Raw genomic sequence first — 19,188 nt, 5'->3', positions numbered from 1 at the left:
TTTAACTAGTAGTTGCCACTACATTTCTGCAAGTAGTTGATAACTACTTTTTAACTAGAATCAGGTAGTTTAACTAGTATAGTTTAACTACATGTAGTTAACCACTGGCCATCACTGGTAGTACCTCACCATCGTTTACAGGCTGCTTTACACGATTCCCGTCGAGAGACAAAAGTACGATGCCCTCGTGAGGTTCGAACGTCTTCTACCCTACAGCGTACCCGGGTGACAGACTACAATTACCGTGAAGACGTCCCTATCAGATCGAATGTATATCCGACCAACCCACACGGATTCGTACGGAAGCTGGAAAAGATCTCTTATCAGTTTAATGCTCGGCCGTCGACGACGCGGAACAATTCGCGCCGGCCAAAAAAACCGGTTGCGAGAAAAAAAAAGAGACCGAAAAATTTCGGCGTCGTTTCGCCCAACTGGACAAATCGTAGCCACGTAGGTTGTTCTTGATGAAGAAGGCTGTCACATTAAATGAAATAATAGCGCCTGATGGGTCTAAACGTCGGCGGCGGCGGTGTGGTTATCGCGCTTATTACGGATAATATCTCGGGTGAAATTTATCGGGGAATGGCTCGCGAGAAGGCGTTGCGATAGTGATTTATATTCGGGAGACTACGCGGAAGACAAAGCAGGATTATGGCTGATCGAAGATCGATTTCAGAGAGTAATTTTGCCATAATTAAAGTCGATAAAGCCCTCAGTGCGCGGATAAAGACGAAGGATGTACACAAAGACGACGACGACACAACACTGAAATGCCAACCAAAGATTATCCCATTGGTAGAAGAAGAAGAAGAAGAAGAAGAATTTTATTCCGCGCAAACTGGGCGCATAAATACACTCGAAAAATACCCTCTCCCAGCCTCTCCTCGTATGGGTCTTCCTGATTACGGCTAATCACACCCTTCTTTTTTAGCTTTAACTCGCCAACATGAACGTTGTTATTCTATTTTGTTTCGTTTTGGATTTGGTATGGTTTTATTTTTATTGTTTTTTTATTTTTGTATTTGCCATTTGTAGACTTTGGACTATGTGTAATGTAGGTGCGCGTCCTCAGTTGGCGCTGTTCAACTGTATAGGTTGAAAGGACAGTTTCGAGCTACGCACTGATTTTGAAATTCGTGTATTAGAGCAAAGAATCAGAGCCCGGTCCACCACCCAGTAACCATAGGTTATGGATTTCGTTCAATGAAGAACAAGGAAGTTTTTTGTCTGCGACATGTTCCGCAAGGAATAAAATGAGCTCCTGCGAAAGAACGACAGTCGCTTGTGCCCTGCAGCCCCCCTCCCCCATACCAAGACATCTCATACCGGGACATCTCATACCAAGTCAACTCGTACCACGACAATTCATACCGGGAGAACTGATGCCAAGACATGTCATAGCGGGACAACTCATACGGGGACAAATTATACCAACACATGGCAGCGCCCTCTCAAGGAGATGCCTTGTCTTTTCAAGCTGAATTGCCATTCAGAATATTCTAAACTGATATAAGTGACGTAAACAACACAAGCACACTTGCACCACCCTTGCACCTGGCTGCCTCTACACAATGCTTTCCGAATGGGATTTCGAAACTGATGGTAAAAAAAATAGGAATAAAGTGTAAATCTTGTTGAACGAAGACCTCACTGTGAAATTGCACGCGAATACATCGTCACAGAAATTAAAAAAAAACATCCAACGTCTGGAGAAACGTGCCAATCTTGAAAGAAACGATGAAAGATGAAAGTCACTGATAAGGTTAGCCAGCTGTAGGACCCGAACCCACATCTTCTGGATTACCGGTAATCCAGAAGATGTGGGTTCGAGTCCTACAGCTGGCTAACCTTTTCAGTGACTTTCATCTTTCATCGTTAATTTCTTAGGCAACTTGAGGCCTTGTATGTGATTGTCCCTTCTATGTTGTTCCAGCCTCAGAACATCAGTTCTCTCGTGCCCATCTTGCCTGTCTCAAGCGAGCCTCTCTTGCGGATGATGGGGACCATGCGTATGATTAGGACGATGCCCAGAAAAAGAACGGTCTCTGTTCGAAATATCAGCGGCTCTCGTCCTGGTGCAGCTTATTTTCAGATAATGATTCAGGTCTTTCATCGGCAGTGCCCAGAGCCGATATTGCTCCCGGTAATTTGGTTGACGAGTCTCACAGTGAGAACGGAAATTCTACGTTGTCCAAAAAGTTTAGTACTTACGCACCGACCATTTCACAACCGTCGTGCCGCTAGCCCAAGGCGGTAACCGCGGTAAAAACTCTTATATCATTTCTTTTTTGAGGTAATCTTTAGCGTTATCGTATCTGCAGATGCTAGAAAACTGATGTATAGGTTGAGACAATATTTTCCGCCCACACGTGCTTATTTGTACGGTTAAAACGGCCGCACACCAGCTCCACGCCGAGACTGCACTCTTAAAAAAAAAAGGGTGTACTTTAGCTCCTTTTTTTGCCGCATATATAGCACCCTTTTGGAGCGTACAATTACTCTCAAAAGGGTGTCCCCTCACTCCCTCAAGGGAGTAGCATAACACCTTTCTCCCTACTGGAGAGTAATATTACTCCCCGGCAGCTCCAAAAGGGTGTTATATATGTGGCAGGAAAAAGGAGTGAAAGTACACAATTTTTTTTTAAGAGTGTGGGAGGTGATACGGGTTCAAATCCTGTCACCAGCTGTGCTGTCTCAGGTTTTCCCCGGGTTTTCCGAAGACTTTTTTTCCAGACGAATGTGTGCACAGCTTCCCCTGAAGTCAGTCCAGGACGCATACTAACCCCCCTGTCCCCTATACTCCTTCCTGTTGTCCTCTCTCCATCTGTCTACGTCTGTACGCCGCTCATGGCCACAGTTGCTTCGCGGCGCAAACAAGAAAATTTAAAAGAATTGAAAATAAAAGCGGAACTTAAAAGAAAACGAAAAGGAATACGAGACTCAGTTAAAAACATAATGTTACGAGAGGCTGCAGTCAGAAAAATGCATCTACATATAGTCTCCGCTAGCAGGCCAGGATTTCGTGAGACATCAAACAACCATCCTCTCGACGTATCACTTAGAGGTGTTTCGACACAGACAGACGCGAGCGGCTGTATCTCCTTCCGCGCTGTCGAGTACGGTCGTTGCTTCTGCGTATAGTTTGTTTCCATTCTCTTCGTTCACAGCCCTGAAAGGTTCCGCATTATTTTCACTGCGAAAATCAGCCCGCCTAATTACGGCGGTAGCCACGCAAGCTGCGGTTCCACTTGAGGATGCACAGAACGGGCGGCGTGGTATCACGTCGGATACTTCCAAGATCGCCACTGGCGGCGCTGTCGCGACGAAGCAGCGCGACATCTTTAGGTGTCGCACCGTGCCTATGGTGGGACACGTGCTTCAATGGTATGCCAGTAACCGAAAGCTGGAAGGGCTGCACGTTCCGCCTCGTGAATCGGAGTATTACTGTCTTTTTCTTCGAGATGTCCAAGCCCGCTAGTGACATGTACTGCTGGATAGCGGAGCGACTAGAGCGAGTTGGACGCGTCGCTAGAGGGAAATAGCCACTTTCCTGCCGACGCAACTCGGAAGACCATTCATAACAACGTTACATGAGGTGGGGCTCAGAACGCTCCCCTGGGGGCACACCATGAGTCAACGTCACAAGGTCTGTATCACCTTGGCTTGTGCGGACGAACAGTTCGCGTCCATGGAGGAAATCAGTCAGCCATGAGAGTGCTCTAGGCCGGCATCGAGAAAACCATGAAGGACAGAAGCGTGACTTGCAGTGGCGTACGCCCGCCTAAAGTAGCACAGAAGTCATTTTTAACACCCTGTTTCCTTTCTATAAAACTGTTAAGTAGGCCAGTAAGATGCACCATGCGAAGTAATTCACACCACAGAGTCATAATTATCGCGGAAATTGAATTTAAAATACGCCGCAAAAAGCGACCGTGCGCAACGGTGGTGAAGACCAGTACCAGCCTGTGATCCGCCTGGAACCTCGCGCTGACGCTATAAGGAGAACGCACGCTGATTGGTCTAGAGAAATGTTGTCTGCTACTCCGCTGTTCGGGGTTCTGACAAAGCCTTTCTCCTGACTCGGTAATGATTCGGCCGCTCCTTCTATCCCCAATTCTCCGGGAGAACTGGCAAAACTGGTTTACGGCGGCAAAGGGACAAGGCAGCTGACCCCCACCAACCGGCGAACCAGAACGAGTTGTCCTTATAACGTCATCGGTGACGTGGCATCATACCTTCTCACCCTCGCTATACCTGGAGTGGCGAGTTAAGGGTGAAAGCGCGGAGCCACGATTATGTGAGCTTTTTTTTTTTTTCTGGGAAACAAATTGCGCACATCAAAACCTTTCGCGCTATTCGGTAAAATGACACACACTTTCATCAGACGTCTTAATCTGATATTTTTTATGGCCCTTTGTACTCCTGTAACATCGAGAAAGGCTGCCAGCACTGCCTTCTTGCGCACCTTTGCCTCTTCCACAGACGTGATTACATCCAGAACTGAATCTACTGCTCATCTGTGCTGACGAAAACCCGCCATTTCTCGCGGGAAGAATCAGCAATGTTTGAGCGACCACCCCAGTCTGACGAGTACCATGCGCTCCACTACCTTGCAAAGGCAGCTTGTCAGTCTCGCTGGTCTAAAGGAGGACAGCTGCGATAGCGATCTACCTGGCTTCAACGGCGGAATAACACGTACGCGCACCCAACTGTCTGGTACTCTCCCTGACCTCCGTGACTTATTAAATGCCTACAGTACATATTTCATGCATTTCTGGTCGAGCTTGCGGAGAGCCCTATAGGTGACGTTATCCCGGACCTGGAGAGGAACGGACCCGAGACAGAAGTAGTGCAACTCTGAACCCTGCCCTCGAGAAGTCCACATCCAGGTCCTCGTTACTGACCGTGGGCGCAGCTTGAATTCGTTCGACTAAGGTTGTCACATGGGCGGAAAAACACAAAATACTTGCAGCCTTCGAAAAACGGCAATGGTGTTGCAAAAAGCCTGAGCCACCTCAGCTTCGGACTACGAAGAGGGTGACATCGGCGATAACGCCACATTCATCATCATCATCCGGTCGTCTTTGCCGGCTGTCTCCAGTGGCTCCAGTGGCACTTTCCGTTGTGGAGTTCCAAGTTTGAAGGCGGGCTTATTAAATGTGCACGTTGCGTGCATCGTTTTTGTATCTGGTTGATGTGAGCTCGAGAGAAGGTAACACCAGAACATGCTCGACAATTTTGTTGAGCATGTTCAGAATCGGCGTTCTCTGAGGAGGAGAGCGATTGAAGAGTGCCGACACCTACATTTTACTTCTGAAATAAAGTTCCGTTGTTTGACAAAGTATCGTGGTGATAGGTGTCCCGGGTGGCATCTAAAAAGAAAGACGACGATCGCGCGCCAAAAGTTACGGCGCTTTGGAGAACGATCGTCTTTGTGCAGGACATTTTCGCAGACAGAGATCAGGCAATGCATCCAAACTTTTTTTTTTTGTAATAATACGTCCCGTGTAGCACGTACAGAAAAAAAATATCTCTCTCGTTTTATTGGGCTCTCTGCCAACACGCATTTCCGAACTCTATAAAATTGTCGAGGTGCCCGTTCAGGGGTAATGCAGTGAGTGAGAATTTCATATGTTGAATTCCAATGGCAGAGTCGGAGCAAGTGGCAGGCTCCGCAGTGGAGCGGCTTGATCTGGCCTAGAGCAAGTGATCCGAATCTGCGACTGGACTTCCGCACAACTTGGAGTTAGCGCTGGGTAACCTCCCTTGGTGGATGGCGGCCAGAGACGGAGGAAGAAGAAGAAGCGGATGCTCATGTTCCATTATAACGCCATGTTTTGCAACATCAAGGTCCTCCTAATCTCCTAACGTTGCCCTGGTAATGTCTGATTCTCGCTTCCTTCATGAAACAAAATCGCCAACGTACGACGCGAAATGCTAGTCACGGCGAAGACGCGTTGCAAAGCAGCCATGTTGGCGGAATAGAGACAGGAAATAGGAAGCACGAGCGACAAGTGACACGTCACGTAGAGTTCCGGTTGAATCTGCCTATTTTGGCGGAGCAGTCTGGGTTGCTCCCTGGAGCGACCTTGGCTCGAATGCCGCTCCGAAGCTCCCATTGGAAGACTCCAGAACTGTTCTCAATCTGCCATTCGAACAGACTTGCTCTCGGCGGAGCAACAAAACTTGCTCCGGAGGCGCTCCGAATCTGCCATTGGAATTCAACAATAGCTTCGGTGGATGCTCCATGTTGTTATTAGCTGTTCCTAAGGGTTGGTGGCATTGATTACAAGTCTGTCAGCGTACTTGGGAACGGTTGAGCTCACAGACATCCGATTTGTATCAATTTTCACAATTTCCACAACTTTGTGGCAATTTCTAAACGGAGTGTTGCAGCGACCTCGCGGTTGCAGTTTTACACTTTTATGACTTGTTGAAGCTTCGTCAATGCATAAAAAATTATTTGACACTGCGTTCTATTCGCGCCAGTTACAGGGTTAAGGGTAAAAGGTGCGTGTATACTGAAGGCACTGTACGGGATGCGATTTCGGCTGACGCCCTGAATACGCTATGCGAGCAACACGATCGAGTGTCGTACGTCCCGTTCCGTGGAGGAAGATGAAGACCTTTGTGTACATGTTGATTGAAAGTGATGAGGATTGTGTTCTCAGCAGTCCCTCCAGGAAGCCACCCGTCGCCGAGGAGACACAGGAAACTTATTCGTCGACGTCAGAGAGTGCTGAACAACAACTTGATTGTGAGATGAGGAATGAATGCTGGTCCGTGGGGGGTTCCCTTGAACTTCTTGCCGCAAGCCATATCTACGCAGGCTTGTCAAAAGGTGACGACGATCCGCAGAACTGCCTCCAGCGCTTACGGTCAACCGCCGCCAGCTCTTTAGTGGCTGCCTTGCTCGCGCGGCAGGTTTCTTGAATGTCTTTGAGCAACCCAGTCCGACGAGTTCTGCGCTCCGCATTGGACTGTATGCCCGCAGCTGCTCAACCCTAGGGTTTTCGACGAAATGCCCAGTGACGACATTAACATCCTTGCTTGATGAACCAAGGGCCTCCTCGATGCATTTGTGTAACTCACTCCTGAGTGAGTTACACGAAGTTACCCTCACTGAGTGAGTTACATTTGTTTCGCCTTCTTTGTGATAAGACGGTCGTTTTGTTTTCTTTGTTATGAGGCTGTTGTCACCAGAATCGAGGTCAAACCGCGGGAGAGAAAGGTAAAACAAGAGGCGGGAACACGTCTTCCTCTCCCCGCACCTTCCGTGCGCTTTTCTTTACGACAAGAAAGCAGGAGGGGATAAAGCGAATTTTTTACTAATTTTTCCGACCATTTCTGTTGCGATACTGTGCATAGTTTTTGCTGGGGCCGGGGCTATCCGTGGAGGACTTCCTATTGAGGTTCGTGAGTTAGGGAGGTTCGCTTGGCACTTTACAAAGTATAATTGAAGAAGATAAATATCCCGCAATTAAATATTGTCCAAAGTCTTTCTAAATGGCGGCAAAGGTTCCTCGAAGGTAATTGCCGAAAGTCCCACAATCATCCGGCGAGTACGTTCCCAGTTAGAATTTTTAATCGCTTTAGGTGAAACAGGCTGTATATGGATGTGCAGGTGTTGGATACAGTCCTACACGGCATCGTGGGAATAGCTGGAAAAAAAATATCCCGATACTGTCCCGGCATTGTAAAAACGACCCGGGATTCCGAATCCTAATCCTATAATCTCTGAGACAGGGAAGCCCCTCGTGCGCGCATTGAATCCACAGGTCACAGTAAAACCCTCGCGGGGCATTGTTTTGGTAGGCGTCACCATTCCGCAAGTCGGCTTCACCTCATTACCGAAACGGATTTGGGGAGGCAAGGCAAGCTGCCAACGTCGCACTAAACTAACCTAACACATAATTAACTGTTCAAACTAACCAAGTTTGTGATGTCTTAGGTTAGTTTAGTGATAGGTTAGGTTAGGTTGGTGTGACTGTGGCAGCTTGCCTCATCCCCCAAATCCGTTTCGATGGGGTGGGGCGGAGGCTAGCTGCACCAGTCGCACTAACCTAACCTAACCTAACCTAACACTAAACTAACCAGTGTACGATGTGTTAGGTTAGATTAGTGATAGGTTAGGTTAGGTTAGTGCGGCTCTAGCAGCTTGCCTTGCCGCCCCAGATCCGTTTCGGTAATGAGGTGAAGCCAACTTGCGGAATGGTGACGCCTACCAAAACAATGCCCCCTCGCGGTGTACTTCGTCAGAATAGAGCATCAGCTACTCACCCGGTGTTTCTAAGCTGTACGTCATACGTAGAGATGCAAAATTTCCGGAAATTTTGAATCGTTCGAAAAAAAAAAAAAAACGTTTTTCTTTTTTTTTTTTTTTTTAGAGAGACTGGCAAAAATGGAAACAAACTCATTTACTGCTGAGTCGAAATATTGCCGGCCAAGCCACACAGCATACAATGAGCTAGAAACTTTAGTAGTGTTCACCCTCTAGGCATAAATGCAGAGCAGAGCATCCCATGAGACTGCTGTCTACTCAGCGATAGGTAAGTATTAGAGAACAACCCGTCCATTCCAACCAGAACTCCGACATTATGTGAACGCGATGGCGATCGCTCGGAGCAGCCAGACGGAGCTCTAAGTTGGTGGTTGATGGCAGATTAGAGGCACCTAAGGCACAGTTGGCGGGTTGGAACGCATCGAAGGCACGAAAATTCACATTTTTGAATTTTGTCGCCTGAAAATTCTGGACAATTTTTCCGGAGACGAGGAAAAAACCCGAAAAATACTCTTTTTTTTTTTTCAAAATTTCCGGTTTTATTCCGGGGCTTCGCATCTCTAATCTTGCAGGTAATCTTCAGGGTAATCAATATACGTCACAAGGTCCGTCAAACAATGAGGCGTGACCCAGCCGAGCGTGGTGTAGAAATATCTCCGATATACGCCGTTGTCCGCTCACGACCCCGTATGACGTAACACGTTCGAATACGACCACGCACAGAAGAATACGGTACGAGTCTCACGACGTGACGTTTACATTCTGCTCGAACGGTTTCGCGATTATTAATCGACCGGTCTTATTTCCGGGAAAAAAGCGTTCACTTGATCGATTATAGCCGAAGAGCGACACCTCGACGTCGGTCTTTTCTATTTATTTTACTTTTACCTTGTAGAGGAGGATGGTCTTCCTCTACATGAGCCCCGACCGGCGATGATGGTATGCCACGGAGAGGCGATGACGGTGGCCTATCTCCATGGCCGCGCCGGTGGAACTGAGGCAGGTGCTTCAGGCGCGTGGCCATCTTCGTCATTGTCCACGGCCCGCTACAGGGCTCCCCCCTCAGACGCGGAGCGGCGATAAGAAAGATGGAAATATCACGTCTATACCGTCTATACAGGGAAAGCAATCAGGTTACGAGTCTAACGCTCTACATGTGCAAGTGTCCAGCGTTAACCACGACGAGGTCTCCAATGCGCTGCAGTCTTTCTGGGAGTTAGAGCACCTTGGTATTGTTGACAGTGGAGAGTCGGAGGGCAAGAAGCATGAAGTTTTCCAGAGGTTTCAGGACACAACCAGATTTGAAGATGGTCGTTATACAGTGCGCCTGCCGTGGAATGAAGACCTCGTCTCACGACTGGGAAACAACAAGGCTGTAGCGGAGCAGCGTTTACGCAGCGCCACCCGTACTCTTTTGAGAGATCAAGAGGTCATGAACGAATACGATCAGGTGATACGACAGTATCTCATTAACGGTCATGCCGAGCGTATTGATGCAGCATCACCAACACCTGTTGCTGCCCCGGAATATTACATGCCACATCATGCAGTTATCAGACGCGAGAGGGAGACTACGAAGGTTAGAATTGTATTCGACGCCTCATCGAGTGCTCCGGGTTTTCTATCCCTGAACCAAGTTCTGCACGCCGGTCCAAACTTGAACTCTGACATCCTTTCTCTGCTCTTAAGGTTTCGAATGCATCGCATAGGCATGGTGGCAGACATCGAGAAAGCTTTCTTGCAGATTGCACTTCACAAACAGGATACAGACGCTCTGCGCTTCTTATGGTACACTTCGACGCCGATCGCAGGACAGCCTCTACCGTCTATTGAGACATGGCGCATGACACGAGTGCCATTCGGAGCACGATCTAGTCCGTTCCTGCTGTCCGCGACCATTCAGCAGCATTTACAGCAAGTCGAGAAGGATTACTTGCAGACTGCTACGCTCTTGGAGCAATCCTTTTACGTGGACGATTTAGTGGTCAGTGTCAGCACCTCAGGAAATGCCAGGACACTTCATGAGGAAACTCTGAGCATATTCGAAGCGGCCGGCATGAAGATAAAGAAGTGGGTCACTAACGACGAGGCACTTCTACGAGAGATGTTTAAAAAGGGGAACTCTACAACGGAGACTACACAGAATCAGACTAAGAAGGCTTTGGGGGTCATATGGGATCTTCAACATGATCAGTTACGATGTTCAGTTGCGTCTGTCCTGGACTCCATGACGGAAAAGGAGAGTGTCAAGAGACATGTACTGCAGACCATTTCCAGGATTTACGACCCATTTGGCCTGTTAGGACCCTTCACTATTTCGGGCAAGATCATGCTCCAGAAGATTTGGGAGGCAGGATTGCAATGGAATGATCAGTTACCTTCAGACATCGATGCAGAGTGGAGAGAGTGGTGCAAAGGAGTCGTGGAACTGCAGCACATATCTGTTCCTAGGGAGATAGCGAGCAACTCATTCGTCGACAGGCTGCGCAAGTTGCATATTTTCGCAGACGCCAGCCCAAGGGCATATGGTGCGGTAGTCTACCTCGAGCATTTGTCCGACGACGGTTCTCGCGGCATGGCATTTCTACTTAGCAAAAGCAGAGTCTCACCTCTCAAGCGCCAGACACTTCCGAGGCTTGAACTCACAGCAGCTCTTCTTGCTGCCAGATTATATCGCTTTGTATCCACTGCTTTGCAGACAGAGTTCGATTATGTATGTTGGACAGATTCCTTAATCACCTTGCATTGGATCAAGGGATCGGCATCCAGATGGAAGACCTACGTGGCAAACCGGGTGCGCCAGATACATGAGCTGACTTCTCCTGAAAGATGGCGTCATTGTCCTGGTGAAGAGAATCCGGCAGACTTTCTCACGAGAGGGATTAAGGGGCATGAGCTGCGTGACTGTGAAGTTTGGTGGAAAGGCCCACGATGGCTGAGTCAGCCAGATTTATGGCCGCACACAGCATTTCCAGATCATACTGAAGGAGACGAGGAATGCTTGGACGCGCAGGTGGCATTGGTCAGCTGCACGACACATTTACTTTCACCCGAACGTTTCAGTAGTGCCAATCGACTTCTTAGAGTCACCGCATGGATACTGCGCTACGTACACAACTCGAAGCGGTCAAACGTCAAGAAAACAGGTCCTCTCTCTACTGAAGAAATGGCGTCCTCAGAGCTGTACTGGATCAAGGCTACTCAGACAAAGCTACTTACAGAAAGGTCCTCTCATCTCGAGAACTTCCGCCATTACCAGGATAACGATGGACTACTGCGACTAGAGGGTCGTCTGCAGTGCTCTCAGCAGTCACAAGCAGCCAAGCATCCCATACTGTTGCCGCCAGCGTCAGAGGCTTGGTTCACGTTGCTTATCATACTCAGAGAGCACTTAAGGATGTCCCACGCCGGTATACAGGAAACTCTGCACCAGTTAAGAGAAGAATTCTGGGTAATCAAAGGTCGTCAGTCAGTGAAGTATGCTCTTTATCAATGTCTTTTTTGTCGACGACTGAAGACACGCCCCTGCACAGAGCAGGAGGCACCCTTACCTGCCGATAGGGTCACTCAGCAACTTGCGTTTGAAGTCGTTGGCGTAGATTTTGCGGGGCCACTTTATTACAGAACGGCCGAAGGGCAACGGAAAGCGTACGTGGCTCTTTTTACTTGCACAGTCACCAGGGCAATTCATCTTGAGCTCGTCTCCGACCAATCCTTCGGGACCTTCCTTATGGCCGTCAGACGCTTTGTAGCACGCCGAGGTTTGCCAAGGAAGGTCTATTCAGATAACTTCTTAACCTTTAAGAAAGCCGCTCGAGAGATTCCTGCCTTGCTGGCGAATCAGTTCCAAGCGGTACGTGAGTATGCCACACAAGCACGAATAACATGGGAGTTTATTGCCGAACGTGCCGCCTGGTGGGGAGGCTTCTGGGAGCGTATGGTACGCTCAGTTAAAGATGCTCTCAGAAGAACACTAGGTCGGAGTCAGCTAGACTTTCAACAGTTGCTGACCGTGTTAACAGAAGTCGAAGCGATCGTCAACTCACGGCCATTGACACAAATGTCAGAAGATCCTGGCGACACCCAAGCTTTGTCTCCGTCGCATCGGATATTGGGGAAGCGACTCACGGCGTTGCCGCCAATTAAGAGACGTCAGACAGCGTGCGTAGACGCCGAACCGTTAGAAGTGCTGCAAGTAAAGGAACGGCTCCTCACTGCATACTGGAGGCAGTGGAACAAGGACTACTTGCTACAGCTTAGATCTGCAAACCTGAGTCGACATGCAACCTCCAACAGCGTTCAACCGCATCAACTCGTACTACTGGCGGATCAGCGGCAGCCAAGGATGTTTTGGAAGCTAGCAAGGGTGCAGGAGCTTCATACTGGACGTGGTGGACTTGTACGATCGTGCACGCTCAAGACAGTCACTGGTTCCTTCATCAGAAGACCAATTCAGCTACTTCATCCTCTTGAGGTCTAGATTTGAGACGCATCGGGCGGGGGAGTGTTAAGGAAGAGGTGGATTAACAGCTGGGCTCGTGCTAATCCCCGAGCTAAGAGGGCGTGCACTATTATTCTTTTGGGTTTTGTTCAGTAAACGTTTTGCTCTGGCTCCGATCGTCTGGCTCTTCCTCTACACAAATTTAAAACTGTGGGCGTGTGGTGAAGAAAGGCAGGCAGCAAAGTAGGAAGCCACAGTTTATTGGGCAGCGCGATCAGTGGCTGCCAGAGGACTGAACTGCCTGGCACAGAATGCCAGGGAAGCGCATGTCGCGCGGCGCGTAGCGGTGGCAACTTATTCTTCGTCGGCTGCCACAAGATTGTCCACGGCCCGCTACAGGGCTCCCCCCTCAGACGCGGAGCGGCGATAAGAAAGATGGAAATATCACGTCTATACCGGAGGGAGAGAGCGAGGGCGGCCGTGGATGACGTGCACTACAGGACGAATTCGTGGGACGGCACAATACCCGTTGCGTGAAGCTCTCGATGAGCGAGGCAGATGAAGGGCGAATCGTTGGGCGTGAGAGTCGTGGCCTGGGGTGCCGCAACCGGCACGGGAGCGTGAGCTCATAGGGTCCCAGGAAATGATGCTGCGTACCCGTGAGGATTGCCGTGAAGACTGCCGAGACGCTGGCTAATGCGGGCCGTGGCGTCGGCGGCCGCGACTGCCGAAACCGGCAGGCGAGCATTTTGCTCTGTTGTCGCGGCCGGCTGCGAATGTGCGTCGAGAGGCGGAAGGGAAGTGGCGGGTAGTGAGTGTGCCGGGGTCCGTGCACAGCGCAGGGCGGTCCCCGGGATCCGTCAACCGATGGTCGGTTAGAGGAACGTATGACCAGCGACCGGTTGGAGCGTTGCATGGTCGTCCGAGTGGGTACCGTGGAGGGGGGCAGTACGTGAGCGTCGGCGCGTCAGTCGACAGGAGAAGGGCAGTCGTGATGCTGTCGTCGTGAGCCGGACGGTGAAATGCTGCACGGCTGCAGAGGTGGGCGGGCCGTGCTGGACGGTGAGGCCGCAGACGGAAAGGCGCCGGGTACGTTAACGGCGGGGTTTGCCGGCGGTGGGTCCATGTATAGAGCGCTGTGGTAGTGCTCGTCGAAGGCGTCGTCAGGAATTTGGGATAGTAACGAGCCGAATTGTATCCGAACATGGTGTTCGTTGTCCGGGTCACCAAATGTAGAGGAGGTGGAGTTCCTCTACATGAGCCCCGACCGGCGATGATGGTATGCCACGGAGAGGCGATGACGGTGGCCTATCTCCATGGCCGCGCCGGTGGAACTGAGGCAGGTGCTTCAGGCGCGTGGCCATCTTCGTCATTGTCCACGGCCCGCTACAACCTTTATTATTATAACAAAGCGGCTTAATGGAAGGTTGAATGGTTGTGCAAAAATAGTAATCAAACTTACGATGAAAGCTAAAAAGAAATCTGTTATTGTTAGCAACCACGAAGCAATCGTAGCAATATGAGCGGAGTACCAACCTGGAGAGACGACAGCAGAAAAATAAGGTTAAAATTTGGGCGGGTTGGTATGACATCTTTTAAAATGGATAAAATACCCCAGTGCGAAGGTAAAACAATGGGACGAGACGAACACAGACAAAGGGACGACGCACAGCACTGATGCTGCAACACAGTGCTGTGCGTCGTCCCTTTGTCTGTGTTCGTCTCGTCCCATTGTTTTACCTTCGCACTGGGGTATTTTATCCATTTTAAAAGACAGCAGAAAGGGTTGGTGAAAGGAGGAGGGGGGAAGGGTGTATGTTTATTAAGAAAAAAGGAACGGAAAGGTTAGCCATGCAAACAGCCGGCTTGCTATTCCGAAAAAAGGGGAAAACAAAAAGAAAGGAAGGAGAAAAAAATAGCAAAAAGGGGAATCAAAAAGAAAAGGAAGGAGAAAGAAAAAGGAAAGGGGGAATCGAAAAAGAAAACCCAAGCAGCACAATGTACTGAAAGTCGAGTGCAATAGGGGTAGCCGGTATGTGTCTTATCATTGTTCTTTAGTTTCACAAGTCTGCTCAAGGCCTTCCACCTACACGTCCACCCCTATTGCACTCGACTTTCAGTACATTGTGCTGCTTGGGAAGGAAGGAAAAAGAAAAAAGTAAAAAAAGCAGAATCGAAACAAAGGAAGGAAATAAAAAAGAAAAACTGAGAACACAAAAGGAAAGGAGGCGGTCTTCTCCTGTCCTCATGCACCGACTTAGCCACGGATATATGGTAACAATGGCAGTGAAAAAACACTTGGCGAGGCATAGGCTACTCCAGCGCTACTCCAGCGCATGGCTAAAGACTCTGCCATGAGAAGCTGTGATGTTTCTGATGTTTATAGGCTGGCGCTTTGCTGCTGACTGATGGTTATTGCGGTATTTCATGCTGGGTGCCACAACAGCTCCACTAGAGATCTTCGTTGTGAAGATAACATTCTTCTCCCGGTCAGTTGCTTCTGTCTGGATGTGATTTCCTGTAATTTCGAGACCTTCGTTCTTGTTCTGTGTGCAGTGGGACATGCGTTGATATGACATCTTGTTACGGCGAATCTGGTTGTTCACCATTTCCTAACCCCGACACGGTGAAAGGTAGAGCTTCATGCATGTCCTTTCTGGTGCTATCTGTCCAACTGTCAGAGAAGGCGTAATATTTCATCTAGGCGCGGAATTGAAATGCCTCATGAAGATATGCGTTCTCTGTGAATTCCCTTCAGACAGTAAGTATCGTGTTGAGAAGTTGCTCTCTGTGGCTTAGCAGGCGCGACATTCCTTCTTGGCGCAAAACTGCGAATCCCCGTGGACATAGGGGTTCCCTTGAACGAACGTGCCTCAAATAATAGGCATCATCAGAGTGTCATGTGGACCAGTTGCCCACTATATTTCGTCCTCACTTACTGGGTGCACTCTTAAAGGTACTGTAAAGCAGCAGGCATACAATTTTATATTGTTGGCTCACTTGACAGCCCGGGTGCTCAGTACACAAACGCCACAAATGTCGTTCAAATCCACCCTATAGTTTTTTTTATAGAAAATTAAGTTTCAATATTACGGGCAACTCTGTCTATGACCCGACACGAACTCCGCAGTTCCCGCCATGCAGGGCCGCTGACATAAACATGCAAATAACAATGGAGCGTACAGCGACATCTGTGGACTGCTACCATCACCACATCGACTTGCCGGACGTGGTGCATTTCTGCGTAAATGGCTTTCATGGTGATTCTGCTGGCAGGCTGTTACTCATTAACACGATGTACCAATGTTCTTGCGTTTTGACAGACAGAAACTACCTCTTTTCATCGAACTTTTAAAAGAAAGTTCATGAAGCCGGCTACTAAGCCTATGACTTAGCCGATAGAGGGTGGGGGCATGTAACACTGTTGCTCGACGAATAGGCGATTGTTTCCCACCAGGCGTCGCACCGCGTCCTTTCACCGCAGAGACGTATATTAAAAGGGAGTCTGGCCATTAGGAGGAGTCACAAAAAGAGGCTCGACCTGTCAATCACAGTTTCGCTCCTCTGATTGGTTTGCTCTTTACCAAGGGGGTCGCCATGACACCATACTGCCACCCAAAATGGCGACGAAAACAAACACAGTGAAGCGGGGATTTCGTGACAAAAATTTTTCACAGACTAACCTGATTTTACGCTGCAAATGTACATCTTAATATCAATTTCTCGGAAATCAGTTTCAACTTATGCTCATCCATCAATATCTAACTGAAAATAATACGTTTTGTCGGCGGTGTTAGGCCTAGTGAACACGGCGATCACAACGAAATCATAACAAAAACGGCGCTGTGCTGTACAATCTTTTAACAGCTGGATTTCATGGATATAAACATTCTTGCCTCTTATATTCCACCTATTCATGTAGATTTGTTTAAAAATCATACCGACAACAGAATGTGTCCCAGCAGGTGGTTCTGCCGGCAGCGGTACAACGACGGAAGCAGATGACAATTCCCGACGTGCCTTACGCTCCCTAGGTGGCGCTTATCGAATTTGCACTAACAATCCACTACTTTTGCAGATTGCGAGAGGTATCCATTTCAATCCCATCCAATCCACTTGCCACCCAAAATGGCGCTGCCCATGTTGGATAGGGGGGCAAATAGTGAGGATAGGCTGATTGATAGCGCCCCATATTTCAAGACTTCATTGGTCGGAAAGCTGAAAAAGTGGGTGGAGCTTCAGGTATAGGCATGACCCATTAATGGCCAGACTTCCTTTTAATATATGGCTCTGTTTCACCGCAATTTCGGTAGTGATTAAAAAATATTTAGAATTCTCCGTCGCACATAAAACTTGCACTGTGGGTTTCTTTCGGCATAAGCTTTCAAATGCCACTACCAATATTAACAGCTTGCCCGCTGCTTTACAGAACCTTTAAAATAAACCTTAACCACACAGCACGGTGAAGGCCATCCATTGCATAGTATGATAATGTTATCGCTCCTGATTTGCAGAAAGCGCGGGGCGTGCGTTTCTTTTTTTTCTGACACTTAACAGTGTGCAGAAATTTGTACACCTCCCAACAACAACAAATAAGTTAATGATAATGAATGGGGAAATTCGCCACGTAAGGTGCGGCCCACTACCCCAAGGCACAATGGGGCAGGATGAGATGTGTCCTGATGATGAGGTGATGAACGATGCTAAATAGGGTCGATAGTCAGTGGAGTCAGTAAGACATCAGAACGGGAGGCAGAACCACAGCACAGAAGAACACACACCACACGCAGGCAGATCATAGGGTAGAGAGGAGACCAGTGTCCCGGAGAAAAATCTTGAAATACTCAAGAGCTCCTGTTTTTAACCAATCAGGGGAGAGAATGGTATGTTATTCGGGATGGTGGTTAGCAGAGACCGTGCTATGCGGCGAAGTTCATTTTTAAGAGTGTAGGTTAGGTGAGCCATAGGTTATGGCGCATACGCTATAGCAACGCGGCTAGCTGTCACTCGTGCAGTAAAATTACGGAAATTTTTCTTACAGTGCACACCGACAGATAAAGAAACTGGCAAAGATGTGCATACAAATAAAACTCAGCAACAACGAAAAATTTTACGCGTCAGGCGTCTTTGTTGCGATTATCTGGGGATCGCGGTTTTTGCTGACTATACAACGACGACAAAACACGTTATTTTCACATAAATATCGACACAGGAGCATAATTTAAAAGTGATAGTTCCAAGATAGCTACAAGAGAATATGTACTCGCAGAACGACATTAACGTAACTCGCCAAAAATAAAAAAAAAATAAAAAAAAACGCAATTAAATCCGCGCAGTTTTAAGTAGGGTTTGTGGTTTTCGGCATTTATTTTCAACCCAATTCGGGGGGTGTTTATCGGCATTTATATTGGGGACTATAAATCGGATTTTTTCGGCATCTATATTCCGCCCAAAAAATAAATGCCCGAATACGGGCACCTATTTATTTCGCATGAGGAGAGCCTATTTTGCGGGCGAAGTAACAACGAACCGAAAAGAAGTGAATTGATTCATCGTTACATTAACAATGTCTTTTATTGCCTGTGCCAAACCAGCAAACAATGAGACTACCTCTTGTTGCAATAGATGCAAGCGTACATCATCATGCTCGCATCTGTCATAGCGGCTCGCTCCTTGCGATTAATAACACGCAGTTTAGAGAACGCGCGCTCAACATTAGCGTTAGAAACAGGAATAGCCAGTATGCTTAAGGCGCACTGCGATAACAAAGGCCATATGCTGGAACGGGTCGTCCAAAACTGAATAGGAGATATATCCACCTGAGGGGCAGGGCATGCAGCATATTCGAAAAACTCCCGCTTTATATCATCCATACGAGATTCATCAACACAGCTGAGGTCATCCTCCTATAAGCGCTTACGCACAACGAAACAAGGGCACAGCCCGAAGATAATGCCACGCTCGAGAAATAGTCGACAAAGGGAGATTCCAAGGGGATTTCCCTTTGCGGTTCCAGGTATGGCAGCTATCAGGATACGGGAAATTCGTATTTTTTCGGAATATTCCGAATCTGAAAAAAATCATCCGGGGGGTGTTTTCCGGCATTTTTCGGAAAATGCCGAAAACCACGAACCCTAGTTTTAAGCTAGGCCGCCATTTTCACGAAACTTTGATGTGATGACGGCCCCCGTAGAGAATAGCAACCAATGAAAAGTCCTCAAGTTTCTTTAACACCAGCATCTTTTTAGGGCCTTCTAGAGCACTTGGCTTGTCTTGGCTTCGCCCCACATAACCAGGCAACGCCGCCATTTCTCTTCCACGCCAATTGGGCCCGCTGTGTTGACGCTCAGCGACGAAACTCAATTTTTTGTAAACTCGCGCGAGATTACCTGTGCCAGACGATTCTGGACGGTACATAAACTACTGTGTGTATAGATTTACGAGCACAGACAATTACAAAGCGAAA

The 19,188-nt window shown here is 48.3% G+C and overlaps 2 protein-coding genes across 2 annotated transcripts in view; one reads left to right on the top strand and one right to left on the bottom strand.

The window, feature by feature from the left end:
- Positions 1 to 19,188, bottom strand: part of LOC135384244 (uncharacterized) — a 92,436-nt gene that overhangs the window by 34,307 nt on the left and 38,941 nt on the right. The gene's annotated exons all lie outside the window — the stretch shown is intronic.
- On the top strand, positions 6,619 to 12,761 carry LOC135385136 (uncharacterized). Its single transcript, XM_064614312.1, has 2 exons — positions 6,619 to 6,924; positions 9,402 to 12,761. The coding sequence occupies exons 1-2, from the start codon at positions 6,619 to 6,621 to the stop codon at positions 12,759 to 12,761; spliced, it is 3,666 nt and encodes a 1,221-aa protein (XP_064470382.1).

The sequence above is a fragment of the Ornithodoros turicata genome, chromosome 2 (assembly GCF_037126465.1).
Source record: "Ornithodoros turicata isolate Travis chromosome 2, ASM3712646v1, whole genome shotgun sequence".
Lineage (NCBI taxonomy): Eukaryota > Metazoa > Arthropoda > Arachnida > Ixodida > Argasidae > Ornithodoros > Ornithodoros turicata.
Note: the sequence above shows the minus strand (reverse complement) of the source record. Positions and strands in the feature narration are given on the sequence as shown.